Raw genomic sequence first — 19,164 nt, 5'->3', positions numbered from 1 at the left:
AACCCCAAAGTCTCTCTGTTTTGATGGATCAAATGGGTTTCAGAATTATATTAGGGGTGATTTTGTTTAAATGGGGAGATCAGCCATGAGTCATTGGATAAACCCCAAAAATTGAACAAAAAGTTGAAGGAGGTTAATCGAGCTTGAATTTGATGTATGTCTTGAGTACCTGGGAGATGAAATTGTGAATTTTTTATCGATTTTTGTTGTTGACCTTTTTGGTATTTATGATGGGAATTTACGTACTTGTCAATGTGGTGGTGCCAATGTGGAAAGTTTACCGCAAAAGGGTGTGTGCGTCATTCTCGACGATGATTGGCTATTCTCAGAGTGTCGGAAATATGTGGATTATGCATAGCCTGCATATACGCATGCTAAGACAGTAAAACATCGTGCACCGACCGACTAGACTGAGCTGCGGCCAAAATCTCGATCGGTCGAACGTACGGGATTCTTTTGCATTGAATTTCTCCAGAGAAGAAATGTGAGTTTTTGGAAGGATTCCCATATCTGGCCATCACTTGACACCCTGTGCACAAACCGTATGAGACTGGTCTGTGTTTTCTCACTCTTTTCCTGCCTGCTTGTTTTGTTCTGCATTGACCCAAGTCCAAGCCCCCCCCCCCCCTCCAAAAAGTTTTAACAATAGATTCGGTTGAGTTTGGTTTGATGGTCCAGCTTATCACCAAATATCAAGGTCACATAAACTAGGCCATATTTGCACAGAACAATTGGTCATGTGAGTTTTTTGGAGCACCGAATACAAAGGTCATTTTATCTCTGTGTGTGCAGTAGCCGAAAGGAGAAACTCGGTTGCTGTATGCTAGAACGTTAGGCTACTTGACTTCCTAGCACATTTGGTGGTGCTACATAATATTCCTTCTGGAGTGGTATGTCAGTTTTTATTATAAATAATATTAGAGTATACTGGTCAGGGGCGGATCCAAGAAAATGGGGGGGGGGGGCTGGTACCATATTTCAATAGGGGGCGCTGTTCAAATCCGACAATTATTAACACTTACAGAATGGTGTACCGTATTTGAACAGGCAGACATTATACCAGTATAATTTTTTTTGGTGACACAGGGGGGGGGGGGGGGGGTTCGACTTATTTTTTAGGAATTTGTATAAAAAAAAAAAAAAAATTGACAGAACTGGGGGAGGGGGGTGGTTTGACCCCCAAAACCCATCCCCCCCCCCCCCCCCCCCCCCCCCCCCCCCCCCCCTCTGGATCCACGCCTGCTGGTTTGACTGAAATACCAGCATTGTGTATACCTACTGTATTGTATAATATGCGCAGGTAACGCTTGCAACACGTGCAAGTTGTCACACACAAATTTAAGGTGAGTGCATAGAAAAAGGACCGTGTAGCTAAGTAGCTTACGGCGTCTGATGATATAATTGTGTGGGTTCTTCAGGATATGAATTCAACGTAATGTGTAACGCTGTGCTAATGGGTTAATATTGAAACCTTTCTGTTTTATGTATTTTATTATTCAGTGGGTACCCACACACGGTATGCTGTGTAGGATTCGACCGGCTCTCACCCGTTTTGTGTCTGAAAGTTCCCCGTTTCGTCGTCCGTATGTGCAGCAGCCAGCATTAACGGCCTTAATACTACCGTGTAGTTCGTGTTTTCAACAAAGATATTGTCACCACTCAAACAAAGTATGTACATGTATTTAAGTACGCAGTGGCTATTGTTACGGCAGCCGTAACGCATTTCCCATTTTCTATCGTTACGGTAGACTGCAACTTTTATAAACACATGAGAAGAAAATATAAAATTAGAAGGAAAAAAGTGAATTTGAACGTTATGAAATTCGGACTTTATTTCCCTTTTAAAAAAAATCCTCCAAAGCCTCAGGTTAGAAAAGGAAAAAAATTTGAGTGCAAAACTGAGTTGCGAACCCGCAACCTCGCGGTGCAAAATCCTACCCTCTATCGACTGAGCTGTCGCACTGCTCGCTAAAACGTGGGGAAACAAATAATTATATACCTGCGTACGTATCAAAAAAGTGTTGTAGAGGGCGCTAAACAACGGCTGCCATAACGATAGCCACTTCGATTTAACTATGTATATCAGTGTATATCCGGACAACTGAGGGCGCTGTTGCTGTGATGTCATTTTAGGAAGACACTGTTCAGTTTAAGGGTTTTCTGTTTAAATTGTCAAACAAACATTTGCTCATTGAAAACCTGCCATGTACTTACACCATGGGCGTCGCCAGGATTTTTTCTAGAGGGGGGCAAAAAAATTTTTGACCAAAAATGCTTGTATTTCTCAACACATTTTCGATTTATCAGTTTAAGAGGGGGCAGGGACATTTTGCCCCCCCCCCCCCCAACTCATTAAATTTACACCACTTTGTCTTCGCGCCTCTTTTTCTTTCTTTTTTTTCTTTTTTTTGCGTCTTTTTTTTGTTGCTTTTCCAGGGGGGGGGGGGGGCAAGTGCCCCCCTTTGCCCCCCCTTGCGACGCCCATGACTTACACAACAATGACTGACCAAAGAAATTAATTTTACGACAGCAAAATATCCCAAATTCTGCCAACTTTCGGTGCTGAAATAGCTGTAACATTGATGTTTCTGCCTGAAATGACATCACAGTTTTGCTCATGAATATGGAAATTTGCATTAGCATAAAAATGATAAAGGCACCAAAGTACCCTTGGAAATGGCAAAACGAAAATTCGAAATAAGTTTTAAATGCGACACAAAGGTGCATTTTCAAGGATTGCATTAAAAAACACACATAACTAATTTGCGTGGGCCTTTTAATAACTTTATGCATGACTAAGTTTACGTGGCATTATTCATTAGTTGCACAACACAGCATCTGTTGCGTGCTGTGTCCAAAAATTTGAAATGCAAATGAGCATATATAACAACCACCAAATATTGTGGATGCTAAATTTTAGAGCTCTTCAGTGAATTTTGGTAGTGTTGTGTGCAATTTAACTTTGAATTTTTATTTTTTAAACAGGGACGTTGTCGAGTCCATCACAAGTCCCTGCAAGTCCATCGCAAGTCCTCCAGTCCTAATTCAACTCACAAGCTATTCAAATGAGCTTTGACAAGGGCATTCCTTTGTTTTTGTTCATCAACTGTTACTTGTGACTGGACTTGTGATTTACTTGTGACTGGACTTGTGACTGGACTTGTGAATGGACTTGTGACTGGACTTGTGAATGGACTTGTGACTGGACTTGTGAATGGACTTGTGATTTACTTGCGACTGGACTTGTGATTTACTTGTGACTGGATTTGTGAATGGCCTCTGTAATTTACATGTGACTGGACTTGTGATGGACTTTACTACATCCCTGTTTTGAAATTGTGGTTCTTTTTTTTTTCCCCAGAGGAAAATGTCGTCCCATGGACCTGCGAAAAGGCTGGATGGGCAGAAGACCAGTGTATGGTAATTATGTCTGTGTAGTGTGTGTAATGTACGTTGAGTTTATGATCCAGTACTGGTGTTGACAAGCTTTACTTGGGTGGGACTCGAACCAACCATTCCTGCTTAGAAGTGCAGGCATCTTTAACCAGTTCACGTCGGATGACCGGTTTACACAATCTGGCGTTTTTGTATACACGGGCACGGCTGACGGGTTAAAACGTCAAGCATGCCTGGACTCGCCTCCAGGTGACGTCTAAATACGCTAGTCCCTCATGCCTTTTGTACACAAACAAAGTGGAGGCGAACCTTGTGTTGATCTTGAATTGACCGCTATGCATGGCCTATTCTACAATTTTTACGGTCTGTGAGCACACCCCAGAGTGTTGAAAAATAAAAAGTTTCGGCAAGAATTATTGTACAAATACTGTTGAAATGACTCTTCGAATCAGTATTTGTGGCATTTGGCTGTTTATCAGAAGTTGGCTGCTATAATTTGCCTTTTTTAGAAAATCGAAATTTCGGCAAAAATAATCCCGTCCCGAAGTGGTTAATACACTCGACATCTGACCTTGCCCGGGGTCAACTGGCTGATTCAAATCTGATATAGCAGCGGGTACCACAACCAAGCTGTTTGTTATATGGAGTTTGTGTCCAGGAGATGTAAATTCAATTATTACCGACATACTTTTATGAACACTGTATATTCAGCATTGTCTAAGGGCTTGCGAAAAAATATTCATAAGCTTACTCAGGTGAGACTCAAACCCATGACTTCCTACAGGACGATTCCTAGAAGAACGGCCGTTGGGTTAACGATGTCATTGATTCAAGTTTCCAATGAAATTACTCAACTCTTGTTGTTCCTATAACATTTCTAAAGACTCCCCCCTTTTTGTCATCACATTATATTCTAATTATCATTTTATTTCTCTGAATTGTGATCAACAGGACAGAGTTTGTCAAACTCAGCTCAGAGACGAAAGCTATCAACCTGGGCCAGGTCAGTAGATTCTCAGTTTTGTCACCCCAAGCTTATTTGTTAAAACCTAGAGGTGAGATTTTACCGGCAAGTTTGGAATGGTGTACCCTTTGCTGCGGCTTTTGGTGAATCCATAAGAATGAAAAGGCAATATAGCAATGGCAGCATGGTCGACCAATAGCGCAATGCGATTACAGCTACAGTCCATCATTAGCAGCTATCCAAGAAGTAACTGACGTAATTATTGTTGAAAAGCTTACTTGGTTTAACCCTAACCCACCTCACTTCTCCAAAATCCTCCTGGCGGTTTTGGAGGATTCTAGAGGATTGAGGATGAATGGTGATTGAATCAAATGAAGATTTTGGAGGATTGAGGATGAATGGTGATTGAAGCCCCATGAGGATTTTGGAGGATTGAGGATGAATGGTGAATGAAGCACAAGAGGATTTTGGAGGATTGAGGATGAATGCATTTTGAGGCAGGACTGTCTGCTGATTTTGAAGGATTTTGCGTTGGTTATCCTTCATTTAAACACGAGTGCAAAGTTTTGGGATGAGAAGGATTGTGGAGGATTGAGGATGAATGCATTTTGAGGCAGGACTGTCTGACAATTTTGAAAAATTTAGGCGGAGTTGAAAAATTTTGGAGGATTTTGGAGGATTGAGGATGGTTGTAAGCAACAAGGGCCTAGGGGGTTAGGGTTAAAGATAGTAATGGGACTAAACTCCCTGTGAAATGATTCTTTTTGTCACTGTCATTTTAAGGAATCAATGAAAAAAAAAGGCCATTTCCAATGATGCGTCTAAAGACTATTTCCATCAGTAGTTTGTTTTTTAATTCGGAGAAGCGTAACTGCAATCGGCTCAGTGAGAACGTGTCTCGGATGCTGAATTCAGGCCCACTTGAATTCAAAACATGACTCAGCAACTTTTGATTTGAAGTCCCTATCCTATAATATTGTTTTCTCGGAATATGCATCATTCGCTGAGCTGAAACTTCCTCAGGTTAGTTGTTCAGCACCCTTCTTGAGATTTTGAAGACGTTTGATGCTTCAAACGAACATAATGCACAAATTACAAATGATGAACGCAGATCTACTGATCGTGCTTTATAATAATGTGTATGTATATATAATTCGTTCACAGAAGCTTCAAACAGCGGTCACCAATTCCTTTTGTCACATGAGACTTTGTCTTGTTACTTTCAGGGTTTTCCTGATTTTGCTGCTCCAGACCATGTCAAGAAAGCTCTCATAGACGTAGCCACGAGCTCCAATCCTCTCCTTTTTCAGTACACCAGGGGCTTTGTAAGTTTCCTGAACAGGTTTTAGGGTCCTTGCATTTAAATGATGATATTCTTTGAACAGATTGAGCAATTTCAGTAATTTTTTTATCTAAATGTAGTTTATGAAATTGGCTTTCCAGTTATTTGTATTTTTGGTGCTACATATTTTTTCAAATGGAATGTACATTTGCTCCTGCTGCAATTTTCAGTAGTAAGTGGATTTTGGGGATTAGAATGTTATAGCAAATATTGTTAAACTGACTTGTTTCACGTCTTGGGTTGAAGATGCTGGAAAATGCAAGAAAAACATCATGGTCTTGTACTCTGGTTTCCAGACCCCACTTAAGATGAAACGGAGCAGTTTGTCAACTTTGGGGAATTGTAAGGTCAGAGAATCAGTCCGGCAGGCTTGTACCTCTTCATATTGTGTGTAATCAATTGCAAAGAAAATGCGGAAAAAACTACTTGTGAAAAATTAAGAGCAGTTTTTGAAAAAAAGCCAGTTTTCTCCAACGCTGGTCGGCCGACCAGCGTTGGAGAAAAATCACATTTTTCTTGAAAATGTCAGCACGCCAGGAGCCACGGTTTTACAGGATGCTTTAGAATGTCATTCCTTAACCATCCAGTAATATATGTCGTGATAATTTGATTATTTCGTTTTTTGATGTTTGCAAATGTTGTATCTTCCCTTTAAATATGAAATATATTTTTTCGGGTTTGGGTTACGCTTTTTTGAATCACCGGGTAAACGGATGGTTGTTTGGTTTTTTGCACAGGGCCACCCACGGATGGTGAATGCCATAGCGGCGTTGTACGGCAAGCTGATGGGGAGAGAGATAGACCCCATGGAGGAAATGCTGGTGACGGTCGGCGCCTACCAGTCGCTCTTCTCAACCTTCATGAGTCTTATCGGCCCAGGAGATGAGGTAGGGACATTTCGGTTTTCTTATATGATGGAATTTGCGTCGGGAGGTGTAAATTTATACTGGGTGTTGCCCTTCCTCGACGTACAGAACAGTTTGGTTGGGGTACCCACTGCGATGTCAGACTCAAACCAGGCGGCCCAGGCAAGCTCAGTGGTCGAGTGGTAAGACGTCTGCACTAGTAAGGAGGAGGTTGGGGTTTGAGTCCCACCCGAGTAAGCAGTGTTGTAGTACTCGTACTCGGTACTCGCACTCGAGTACTACTCAAGTACTTTTTTTGGAGTACTCGTACTCATACTCGTACTCGAATGTCAAAGTACTCATACTCGAAATGATGGTACTCGTACTCGGGCAGCAAAGTACTCGTACTGGACATATCAAAATTGTACTCGATCATTAAAGTACTCGTACTCGAATAGCAGTACTCGGGGGAAAAAATGTTACAGCTTCACTTACCATGGCCTTATTTTATCAATTCTTTCAGTTGAAAATTGTTGATTGGATTTCCTGATTTTCCTCTGTGCAAGTCCGGACAAACATATTTAACAGCTAGCTGTGAGTGGGTCCGTGTATCGGTTGACTGGGCCTGGGCAAATTACGCACAATGAACCATTTGCCGTATGGCCGTATTCGAAATGCAAGTACTTGTACTCGTACTCGTACTCGGAAGTACAAGTACTCGTACTTGTACTCGTACTCGGAAGTACTAGTACTCGGAGATCAGTTCTTGTACTCGAAGGTACAAATACTGGTACTCATACTCGTACTTGGCAACCTAAGTACTCGGCAGTACTCGATACTAGGAATAAAGTACTCGACTACAACACTGCGAGTAAGCTTGTGAATTTGTTCTCGCAAGCCCTCAGCCAACACTGGGTATACAGTGTCATAAAATACTTCAGTGAAAGGCGAAACCCATATAAAAGTATGGAAAAGGTCGGTGACACCTGATTTTATTGGCGTTTCATAGTTATGGTGCAGGTAATGGCTCCGTGCACAAGTACCCTGCTGCACAAACACCCGCTGACGATGCCTGACGCTCTCGCAAAAATGCTGTTGCTTTGGCCCATTAGAATAAACTAAGTCTTGTGTAGTTTCCTACTTAAGGTGTGATGTATGAAAGTTAGTGCAGGCACTCGGAATTTCCAGGGTAGCGCTGCCAAAATTCCTAAGACTCGGTTTAATTCAGCTTGTTGATAGCGACCTCTCGCTGCAACGGCTTTACCATGTTCGTTTAATACTAGAATAGAAGCCAAAGACTATCTTGAGTGTGTTCCTTGCATCCATGAAGAAGCAGGCACTCGGAATTTCCAGGGTAGCGCTGCCAAAATTCCTAAGACTTGGTTTAATTCAGCTTGTTGATAGCGACCTTTCGCTGCAACAGTTTTACCACGTTTGTTTAATACTATAATGGAATCCGAAGACTTTTTTGTGTGTTCCTTGCACCATTAAGAAGCTTTGTGTGTGCGTTTGTCTGTATCAAGGCTCCTATTACTTGCAGATTTTTCATTAAGTAAGATTTGAGGCTTTGCATGGTGGAGATACTAAATAATGAAAGGTTTGCAGAAACACCATGTGCGAATAATTTCTCAACTAAGAGAATGGTTCTGAAAAGAACCAGAGGTATAAACTCGACGTTCCGGTCAGTATGCTCTGACCGTCAGTATGCCCTAAAGACGGTCAGAGCATACTGACCGGAATGTTGAGTTTATACCTCTGGTTCTTTCAGAACCATTCTCTTAGTTAAGAAATTATTCGCACATTGTGTTTCCGCAAACCTTTCATTATTTAGATTTTTCACTGGCTCAGTGAATTTTATTTTTTTAACCCCCGTAGGTGATCATTATTGAGCCGTTCTTTGACTGTTACGAGCCCATGGTGATGATGGCCGAGGGAACGCCAAGGTTCATTGCCTTAAAACCTGTAAGTAGTCGTTAATCTTCTCAGTTGAAGACACTTAAGTACATTGGGAATTACCCAGAAATGTGCTGAGGAAACTGAAGCCTTGCCCAAAGTGAAGATAGGGCTGGTGTCGAATACCTCTTTAAAGGGAATATACAACATTAGCAAACATCGAAAAATAAAACTACCAAGTTTTTACGAAATACCTTACTAGGATGTTGGTAAATGACAGTCTAAAGCATCCTGTAAAATTATGGCACCTGGTGTGAAGTCATTTTCAAGAAAAGGGTATTTTTGTATATATTTCCAACAATGGTCGGCCGACCACCGTTGGAAAAAACCTAACTATTTTTCAAGTACTGCTCCAAATTTACAATTTTGTTCAGTCCAAATTTTGTTTGCTATTGGTTACATGTTCATGAACGGGTGCAGGCCAGCTACAACTGGTTCCCTTACCTTACAATTTCCGGTATCTGTAAATTGATCCATTTCATCTTCAGTGAAGTCAGGGAACCAGACTACTTGAACATTTTTGTTTTTCTTGGTTTTTTCAGCATTTTTCAACACAAAACTTCAAACATGTCAGTGTAAACAATATTTGATCCATTATGCTAACCCCTCAAATAGTTAATTTCTGAAAATTACAGCAAATGCCAATGATGTACATTGCCTTTAAGTTATTCCGTCTGAAATTCTATCATTCAGAATAAGATTACCATGGAAGTTGGTTTTAAAAAAAGTGTTTCTGCCATTTTACAGTGTGGAGGACATTTTGTGTGGATGACAATTTCTTTACATTTTACCTCATGCATAAGATAACAAAGTAGAACTTTATTAATTCCATAATATACAGAAGTAATGACTTTTCTCTTTACACGTTTCAGAAAAAACGATAATCCGGAGTCGGCGGATGATTTTCAGCTGGATCCTGAGGAACTAGCGGGACTGTTCAACGAGAAGACAAAAGCCATCGTTGTCAACACTCCCAATAACCCGCTGGGAAAGGTATAGGTTATAAGTCTCCTACTAAAAATATATGGCTGGATAGCTCAGTTGGTAGAGTACTGGCACGGTAACCCGGAGGTTGTGGGTTCAAACCCCACTCCAGTCAATTTCATTGCTCAAGTTTTTCAAAAATTATTATAATGCACCTACATTAGTAAGTTTCCCTTTGTGGTTCATTTGAAAATTTGTAATAAAAAGCTGTATCCTCTCTGAGTGATCATCGATATTTCCTAGGTCTGTATCGTGGTTTTCCTCTAGAGGAGATACAGGTTTATGGCTTCTGACTAGCACCCCTTGAACATAGGCATTGACAAAATGGGGAACCGCCAACATAGGGCTGGATAGCTCAGTTGGTAGAGCACTGGAATGGTAATCCAGAGGTCGCAGGTTCAAACCCCGCTGCAGTTTCCTTGTTCAACTTTAAACAAATTGAAAATAACGTCTGTGTGAAAACTCATATTAGTTTGGAGGATTCAGGACAGTTTGGGTAAATGGATTGGTGCAGTCAGTGGAATAAATGTGGAAATTTTTGTGGCCTTATTTTTTAGGTTTATAAGAGGAGAGAATTGGAGATGATAGCGGATCTGTGCAAGAAACACGACGTGCTGTGCATCAGTGACGAGGTTTACGAATTCATGATCTACTCCGGCCACGAACACATCAGAATGGGTGAGCAAGCATGTCAGAAAAAAAAGCACCAGCAGCAGATTTCACGAAAGTTTACGCAATGGCGTAACTCCACTTGCACAGCAATTTATTGCGTAACTTCCACAACATTCCATGCTGCGCAATATTTCAGTTTTGACATTTTCACGAAAGTTTCATTGTGCGTAAGGCTGCGTCTTACGGAACAAATTATGGCGTAACTTATGCCATCATTTCAGGTGGCATAAGTTGTAGTGTATCGACTGATCGAAAATGACCCATTTTACTAACAAATCCTGATTGGCGTAAAGCCTGGATTTGCGAAACTTATCAAGGTTGATACAAGACACTCACAGCTTTGTGTTTGAGGCACCTGAATTAGTATTTTACTTGTGACAGAATTTTTAGAGTTGCCTTGCGATTTCGAAGTAAATCAAAAAAAGTAATTTCAGAATGGCGGGCGGAGGTGATTCAATGACTGTTTCGTGACCGAACACAATCTTTAACAAACAGCTGTTAGAGATGCTGTTATTATTCTCGTCCGAGGTATTTATCATTATTTACAATGTTGCGCAGCTACGCCAAGTTTCGTGAAATCGATCATAAGTTTATTCTGCAGTTGTGCAATAAATAAAGGAAAAGGGAAGAGGAACAATAGAAAATCTTCGATTTACACCATAAGCAAATGTGTTCTACATAACCGCCAAGGACTGACACATAATGGGAGAACAACGGATCCTTTCAGTCGGGCATTGGGTCTTATGTTGAAAACGGTCCTCGATCATACAGTTATGTGCTGTAGTCTGTGGGAGAGTGTTATATTACAGGGACAAAAGGAAACACAAAGCATTGTCCTCAGGAGTGTAGTAAAACACGACTGTGTGCTTTTGTTTATGGTGTAAATTGAGGACACACACGTGCAACATCATCAATAAATCGAGGACAGAAACCGAATCGAGGACTCCGGTTGGAGAATGTGTACAAAACCAATGAGAGCTGTTGTGAAAAACAAACAAAGGAAAAGGGAAGAGGAACATAAGAAAAACCTCGATTTACACCATAAACAAACGCGCTAGTACAAGCGCGTGTACACAACCCTGAAACGATCTCATATAGATTGTTTGCATTGAGGCCATGTTGGAGATGTGTGCATCATTGTGCCTGTTCAAAACTCACTCCAAAGATGGCCGCTGAATGCAGTCTATGTATTGGGAAAGGTTTTTATTGGTTTTTTTTTTCTTCATCCAGCCACTCTGCCTGACATGTGGGAGAGAACGTTGACAATTTGCAGCGCAGGAAAGATATTCAGCGTGACAGGATTCAAGGTAAGGCATAGACTGAGTGCATAGGTACCCCTTGTTCAGTTACAACTTCTCGGGAATCTTCTCTGGAAAGTGTCCCAAATCTTCCTGTAATGTTTGTAAACATTGTTGATAACTTTATTTCAGAAAACATTCTTGGTATTTTGGTTCAGAATTCTACATATAATACCTGATACAGTGGCCACATTGCAGATAAACTTATCCTCAATTTATCATGATTATTTAAAGAAAGGTCTCTTAAAGGCCAGTTCGTACTCTGTTTGAAAGCAAATGCGACCGTGAATTGACGTCAAGTCAAGTTTTTACGCTGCAAATCCTTGAAAACAATTGAGTCAGTAAAGTCTTTCACGAGCCAATGCGGCCCATTGGGCCAGTGTTTATCTCTGTTTCCTTGGCATGAAACAACTGAAAATACTCCCCCTGGATGAGATGCCAGTCCATCGCAGGTTACTCCCCAGCTAATGCCGGTACCCATTCATACTCCTGGGTGGAGAGAGGCAAGTGTGGTGAAGTGGCTGCGAAAGGACACAACATATGGCAAGCAGCTGGATTTGAACCCTGCCCCTCTGACTATGAGCCATGAACCCTAACCACTTGGCCACACATCCCCCTAGCACAATTGAACTCGGGCAAATTTGACGTGATTTTTTCATGATATCCAATTTGCTTTGCATTGGCATATCGTGTGAAGTATGAACTGGTCAGTTAAGCAGTAATATCTGTTAATACTGATGAGGCCTTGGTTTTTCTGTTTATAGCTCGGTTGGGCCATAGGACCAACAAACCTCATGGATTGTCTTAAAACTGTTGGTCAGAATTGCAGTTACACGTCGCCCACACCGTTACAGGTAAGTTACTGAACCTTGAGATACCTCTTGAAACCTTGTAAACCATCTTAAAACCTTGTACAACCTCATAAAACCTCATGAAATCTTGTAGAACCTCATGAAACCTCAAACTCTCGTAGAACCTCATGAAACCTCATAAAACGACATGAAATCTTATAGAACCTCATGAAACCTCATAAACTCTCGTAGAACCTCATGAAACCTAGTAAAACCTTGTAGAACCTCATGAAACCTCAAACTCTCGTAGAACCTCATGAAACCTAGTAAAACCTTGTAGAACCTCATGAAACCTCATAAACTCTCGTAGAACCTCATGAAACCTAGTAAAACCTTGTAGAACCTCATGAAACCTCATAAACTCTTGTAGAACCTCATGAAACCTAGTAAAACCTTGTAGAACCTTGAGGTAAACCTCAAGTTACCACCCGCTTAAGTTAGCATTCTCCCCTTACCTTTAACAGAATCAGTTTTTCATGCATAAAGTTATTGCCCTATTTACTTCTCACAGATTGTTTTCTAAAAATACCTTGCCCTATTTTTTTGTTTTTCCTATACAATCAATAGTCCCTTTCCTTTATGAAACGATAACAGAATGTTGTTCTGACCACAGGAAGCCGTAGCGCATTGCCTGGAGCTAGAATTGTCTCGTCTGGGCCAGCCAGACTGTTACCTGACGAGCCTAGCCAAGGAACTGGAAGTCAAGCGAGACAAGCTGGCTGGTCTGCTGCGGGACATTGGTCTATCACCCATCATGCCACAGGGAAGCTACTTCATGTTGGCCAACGTCTCCCACTTAGGTTGGTACCATACAGCTATATAAAATTACTAGAGCGCTAACTCTTCATTCTTGCTCTCGGAGACGCTTTGAAGCCATCCTGGACGCAGACATTTTGAATTCATGTGCGTGTTTGTAGAACACAATCAGAATAGATGAATGCAAACAACTTAAGCGCGTCATTGACGGTTAAAAAACATCAAGGTGAAATGCATCTGCAGTAGAGGGACGCGCACACATTGCACTGTTTGCGTAGAGCAAAATGAAACGCTCATTGCTGATCGTGCTTTTCAGTTTAGGGCGTATCGGCTTCGATGACACACCGGTATGGAAAACAAACGCAGATATGCAAATAGAACTACAAAATACGTAAACAATTTCGAGTTTTCCATAGGTTTGTGTACAAACATGGATGTGCCCAGCAGGCATTACTTTGTACATGAGATAGCGCTCTAGTCATTTAATATAGCTCTATGGTTGGTACTCAAGATCCTCCTGTTGTACTCATACTCATGTACTTTCTTCGTGCTAGTACTTCGTACCTACTTATGCTTATAAGAAAGGAATAACCTTAACTAGTACTTGTACTCCTACTCGTACTTGCTGCAAAGGACTTTCACTTGAACTTGTTTCAAAGTACTTGTACTCGTACTTGTTGCAAAGTACTTGTACTCGTACTTGTTGCAAAGAACTTGTACTCTTACTTGTTGCAAAGAACTTGTACTCGTACTTGTTGCAAAGAACTTGTACTCGTACTTGTTGCAAAGAACTTGTACTCTTACTTGTTGCAAAGAACTTGTACTCGTACTTGTTGCAAAGAACTTGTACTCGTACTTGTTGCAAAGAACTTGTACTCGTACTTGTTGCAAAGAACTTGTACTCATACTTGTTGCAAAGAACTTGTACTCGTACTTGTTGCAAAGAACTTGTACTCGTACTTGTTGCAAAGAACTTGTACTCGTACTTGTTGCAAAGAACTTGTACTCGTACTTGTTGCAAAGAAATTTTACTCGTATTTGTTGCAAAGAAGTGACACTTGTACTTGTAAAGAACTTGTACTTGTTGCGAAGTACTCTCACTAATACTCGTTGCAAAGTACTCTTTTTTTTTACTCAAATTTATGGTGACCTACTCTACTACAACACAGCAGTCAGCAAAAGAGTACCTTTTTCAATAACATTTGCAATGAACAGTTTACTAATGGTAAATACATTAGATTGCTAATTAAAGAACGTGTGTTAGAAATTAAACAATTTAAACGGGTTTATGGCACATTGTAATAATGCTGAAGGCACAAAACAACTTTAAAAAGTCTGTTAACCCGAGTTCATCTGTTCTCATCACCACAATTCTACCCGTTTTGGAAATGTACAAAACCAAAGCTGAATTGGTATTATTGATTTTCCTTTTCCTCTCCAGATTTGGATTTGTCTGATTCTGGTGACGGGCCAAGAGATTACAAGATCGTCCGCTGGATTACCAGGAACCTGGTAAGCAACCGTTTTGTGCAAGTGCTCAAACACTCTAACAAGAGAAGGATAGTCTAGTAAAACATGTCCAACGCGCACACAATCATGGGCAGATCCAGAAATTTGTGCAGGGGGGGGGGGGGGGGGGGGGAGGGTTTCATCGGCGAATCAATGCTGAAATGTAGACAGTTTTTTTTGTCTAGACACTTTACCTCCGTAAAATCATGGAGCTATTAAACAGGGTAAAAACATTACAGTGCAGGGGGGGGGGGGGGGGCTCAATTACCATACTTTCAATGGAGGCACTGATCAAATCCGACGATTATTAACACTATAGTACAGGATAGCCTACAAATACCCCGTAACCCAGCTGGCTGTGTCTGTATTTTGTGCACAGGGGGTCCCTCCCCCCCCCCCCCCCCCCCCCCCCCCCCCCCCCGATCCTTGCCTGACAATTCTATTCAATTGATTCAGAATGGTTTTTCACTGTATGTCCCGTCATGCATCTGATGTACACAGTGGTCTGGATTTAGTCCATTCATTGGCATTACGGGGTAATCCTATACAATAGCACTGCCCGGCTCGCTTTACCAACCTACAACCATTGTATTCACGAGTGGCAGTGAGTCGGTCAGTCAGTCAGTTACGTACAAAGAGGACATTAGGTTTGTCCTCGTCGACAATCAAAAATGCTTTATGCATACAGTAAACTCCGGCTAAGTCGGCACTCTCGGGACCCGAGAATTTGTGACGACTTACGCGAATGCCGACATCTGCTGTAAGACGTCATTTTGCCGACTTACATGAATGGCCTTATTGCACACATGATTCATTGCACTAATTGGCTTCGATTTACCCTAGTTTATCTCCTAAATGCTTTAGTTGAATCCAGTAAATTATTTCCCAAATTTTATAAACACGTTTGGGGTATTGATAGTGGAGTAATACATTTATGTGCACAGTTACGAATTAAATGCGTGCGTGGTATATTAAGTACGCATTGACTGCATCATTGCAGGCATAGGCATTGACTGCATCATTCAATAAGATGACCCCCAAAATGGACAGAGCTCATGCGTACAGCCTAGAGGGGTTACTGCTATTGATATACTCACGATGCATGCAGCAGGAAACCCTTTGGTTTGGCTGTGAAGCAACAGAGATGCAGCGATCATGGGCCGTGCCAAACCATTTTTCTTGCCAACTGCAGTACAGGAAGTTGATGCCAATGCGTGATTTTTTGAATGCCGACTTACACAAAGGATTTTGTTATGCTGTTCATGGAAAGGGGATCGAGAGTAACATGACGACTTGAGCAAAATGGCGACTTATAAAAGTCGACTTAGAAATAAAAAGTTAATGGAAATTCATTCCCGGCAATTGGAACTTTAGTCAGACAGCCGACTTGAGCAATTTGTCGACTTAGTCAGTGTTTACTGTTTTTATTTTCTGGATATTAATCGATTCCAACTTTGATACCTCTGAATTCGCCAGGGTGTAGCTACGATCCCCTGCAGTGCCTTCTATTGTGAGGAACACCGAGCCTTTGGAGAGAAGTACATTCGCTTCTGCTTCATCAAGGTAAAGCAAATTATAACTTACCATAAATATGTGACCCTCCAGCACAAAAACAGTCGCAAGGCCGTATTTTGAGGTACAGCCTGTGATACATTGTACAGGAAAACAATTATCAAAAGTTGATTTTAAATTTTCCAATGAGTTTATATTAAGGAAACTTGAACAACAAAGATATCAAGTTTATTTTTTTAAGTGAACTGAAAATACTTAAAAGTTGGTAAGATTTTTGTCTCATTCCTAAATTCTATACATCTTTGGAAAGATTATTCAATGTACTTTTCCAGGAGCCCAAAATTCCACTTTGGAAAAATAGGTCCAAGTGACTGGTTTTGTGCTGTTGGGTAACACTTAGATTGAGAGCCTGGCTATTCAAGACTACTCTGATCTCGAATTAGAAGGCTACTCAGATTCGAGCCAGCCAACCGATCCCGTTAGCTCGGTGGTTGAGTGGTAAGACGTCTGCACTAGAAAGCAGGAGGTCATTGGTTCGAGTCCCACCCGAGTGATTTTTTCCAACTGTCACTTGGGAGGTAACACACTGAGTATACAGTGTTTGTACGTCGGTGAAGGGCAAAACATAATTGATTTACATCACCCCGATGCGAAATTCCATCTCATGAACTTGGCTATTGTTAGTGTCATTCATAAAAACAGGCATGTAGGAATATTGTTAACTACCCATAAACACATCTACCAAAAGATGAAGACAAATTCTGGCTCGAAATGGAGATAGGACTGATACTAAATATTCTGTGAAATAATTCTGCCAGAAAATGTTTCGATTGCAGGAAAACAAGTTTCATTGCCTGCGACAATATTTAAGGGTTTTTTTTGGCTTTTTTTTGGGAAAAATTACAGGAAGACAGCACCATAGAAAAAGCGGCGGAGAAGCTAAGGAAATGGAAGGATGCTGTATAAGGATGGAAGCACAAATGAAGAGGCTGTTCCTTGACTTCACCCATTTGGATAATGCTGCAACAGGTTGTCGACCAGACTGTGTGTGATTTAGGGGAGACAGTGCTACTTTGGTTGGATGGGGTATAGAAATTAATTAAATTAATGAAATTTGCCTAATATTGCCTGTCTCCCTGATTGTGTATATCTGATGCGATCAAGCTAAATGAGACGTTTTTTGGGAATGTTCATCTCAAGCCAAAATAGGGTCACTTCATCACATCACTTCATCGCATTTCTTGGTGTTCCGACTTCCATAACTTTTGAACTAAAGATGGTATCAGAATGCGGTCTTCTCATCAGTAATGTTGGGATTGTGCTCTATTCAAATCTGTAAAAAAAAAAAATTGACCAGGGCTGACAAATGACTCATTTAGCTTTATCACATCACATATTGAGGCTTGGCACTATAACAGTTTATTAGAAAATGGAAATAGTGGATTTTAATTGACTGATAACTGGTCATGTGACGTGTTTCAGTAGTTCATATGTAGCGACATATGACTCCGCAAAGCACGTCACCTCATGTTGTCCGATTACAATAGCGTGGTCTGTCTCAAAGACTTTTGAATAATTATGTTCTCACCGTTTTGAGCAGCACAGATAGAATACACCCTGGGCACAAGGTTGGCAGTGTACCCAGGGGCATGCGCGCATTGGACTGTTCAATTGAACGCATAGGGGTGTCAGTACAGAGAAACCCGTCTTGACAAAAGTAACATTTTTGATAACCATATTGTTAGTTCTTAAAGACTCTATAAATATATATAAACATATATATCATGGTAAAACCAAAACAAATTGTCTGGTTCGAAGTAAGAAAAAAAATGAATTTTGTACGTCCTCGGGTGAAATGGCACCCGAGGCGAAGCTGAGGGTGTCATTTTCACCCCTCGTCTGTAAGGCCCCCCCCCCCAAAAGTCTCCGGTTTCTGGTATGCGCCCGTGTCGCCGTAGCCATGCGCGTCGGCAAAATGAAAAAGTATTTTGTTCAATGAAAGGTGATGTCTCAAAACCGCCAAACTCACTGGTTTGACTGGAATCCTGCTGCTGCACAATTTTAATGTGTTTTTGGATGGGGTTATGATCGAGAATAAGCTTTATGTGGCCTCTCTGGACTCCTATATATTTGTACGAAGTTTAGTTGGGCACCATTTGCAGTCATTAGCCGACATTTGAGGCAAAAAAAATCAGGTAAAAAAAAAAAAGCCGCGTCGCCGCACCACTTTTTGGGCAAGCTCCATACCAGAAACCGGAGACTTTTTTTTGTTGGCCTAAAAGGGTTAACCTTATAATTGTTACAAATTTGGTGAAAAATTTGTGAATGCAAGATAATCATGTTTGTTAATTTTGACCGATGAATCCCTCATTTTTAGCAAAATGAGGGATTTATGGATAAAAATAATTATATTTTAATACTGCTTTTTCCCAGTTTCATTTCACTGTATTTTTCTGTTAAAAGGTACATTTGGCAGGGGAACTTCTCGAACTGAATGTATCTTGCATGTAGAAATCGGGCCAATTGACGTGTTCAAATTTGTTCAGCCAAAATTTGAAATAGCAAGGGGTAAACCTTACATTTTTCACTAAATTGGGGTCAAAATTGTCTTTTTTTTGCATACGACTCAGAAATACCCCTTGATGCAAGAGGAACACATTTCAGTATTCATCAATCCAGAATTTGGAAGAATTGGGCACAAATAATCCACTTTTCGGTTAAAAATTGATATTTTTGGACTGATCTTATCCCTACCACAACTGTCCAGAAAACATGTAGGAATGTGTTTTAGGGCCCTTTGGGCATCTTTCCTTCAAGTTTTTAGCAACTCTATTTATCCGCCAAAATGTAAAAAAAATATTGTAAGGGGTTAGCTTTACCGTTTTTCACTGAATTTGGTCAAAATTCACTTTTCTCCAAATAATGCAAAACTTCTTTTCTGGAGATAAGAGGAGCGGCAATCAATAGTCAAAACACCCAATATTTGGAAGATTTTGCCATAAATTTTACCGTAAATTTTGGTTGACATTTTCTTTCCTGCAAACGACTCACAACAGCAAGAGGAACAAATTTAAGTATGCAT

At 40.8% G+C, this 19,164-nt stretch overlaps 1 protein-coding gene and 1 non-coding gene across 4 annotated transcripts; both read left to right on the top strand.

The window, feature by feature from the left end:
* Positions 1-376: 376 nt before the first annotated feature.
* LOC119720781 (kynurenine--oxoglutarate transaminase 3-like) lies at positions 377-17,925 on the top strand. 3 transcript variants are annotated; one of them, XM_038190620.1, is made up of 15 exons: positions 377-484; positions 1,501-1,668; positions 3,362-3,420; positions 4,348-4,399; positions 5,587-5,685; positions 6,440-6,589; positions 8,423-8,509; positions 9,374-9,493; positions 10,042-10,162; positions 11,387-11,463; positions 12,219-12,308; positions 12,919-13,105; positions 14,503-14,573; positions 16,047-16,133; positions 16,989-17,925. In XM_038190620.1, the coding sequence occupies exons 2-15, from the start codon at positions 1,519-1,521 to the stop codon at positions 17,046-17,048; spliced, it is 1,410 nt and encodes a 469-aa protein (XP_038046548.1). In that variant the 5' UTR covers positions 377-484; positions 1,501-1,518; the 3' UTR covers positions 17,049-17,925. The 3 variants fall into 3 exon arrangements, with proteins under 3 accessions (XP_038046548.1, XP_038046549.1, XP_038046550.1); XM_038190621.1 differs by lacking the exon at positions 377-484 and adding an exon at positions 796-890; XM_038190622.1 differs by lacking the exon at positions 377-484 and adding an exon at positions 1,319-1,343.
* Trnat-ggu lies at positions 9,829-9,901 on the top strand. The gene has a single exon. It is a non-coding gene; the product is annotated as a tRNA-Thr (tRNA).
* Positions 17,926-19,164: the final 1,239 nt, after the last annotated feature.

This window comes from Patiria miniata, unplaced genomic scaffold, assembly GCF_015706575.1.
Source record: "Patiria miniata isolate m_02_andy unplaced genomic scaffold, ASM1570657v1 HiC_scaffold_9, whole genome shotgun sequence".
NCBI lineage: Eukaryota > Metazoa > Echinodermata > Asteroidea > Valvatida > Asterinidae > Patiria > Patiria miniata.
The sequence above is the reverse complement of the archived record's forward strand: the minus strand, read 5'-3'. Positions and strand labels throughout refer to the sequence as shown.

Coding starts and splice junctions, on each gene's coding strand:
- LOC119720781 (XM_038190620.1), top strand. CDS start 1,519: ATGCTGTGTAGGATTCGACCGGCTCTCACCCGTTTTGTGTCTGAAAGT. Junction 1,669..3,361: donor ATTGTCACCACTCAAACAAA/GTATGTACATGT, acceptor TTTTTTCCCCAG/AGGAAAATGTCGTCCCATGG. Junction 3,421..4,347: donor GGGCAGAAGACCAGTGTATG/GTAATTATGTCT, acceptor TGTGATCAACAG/GACAGAGTTTGTCAAACTCA.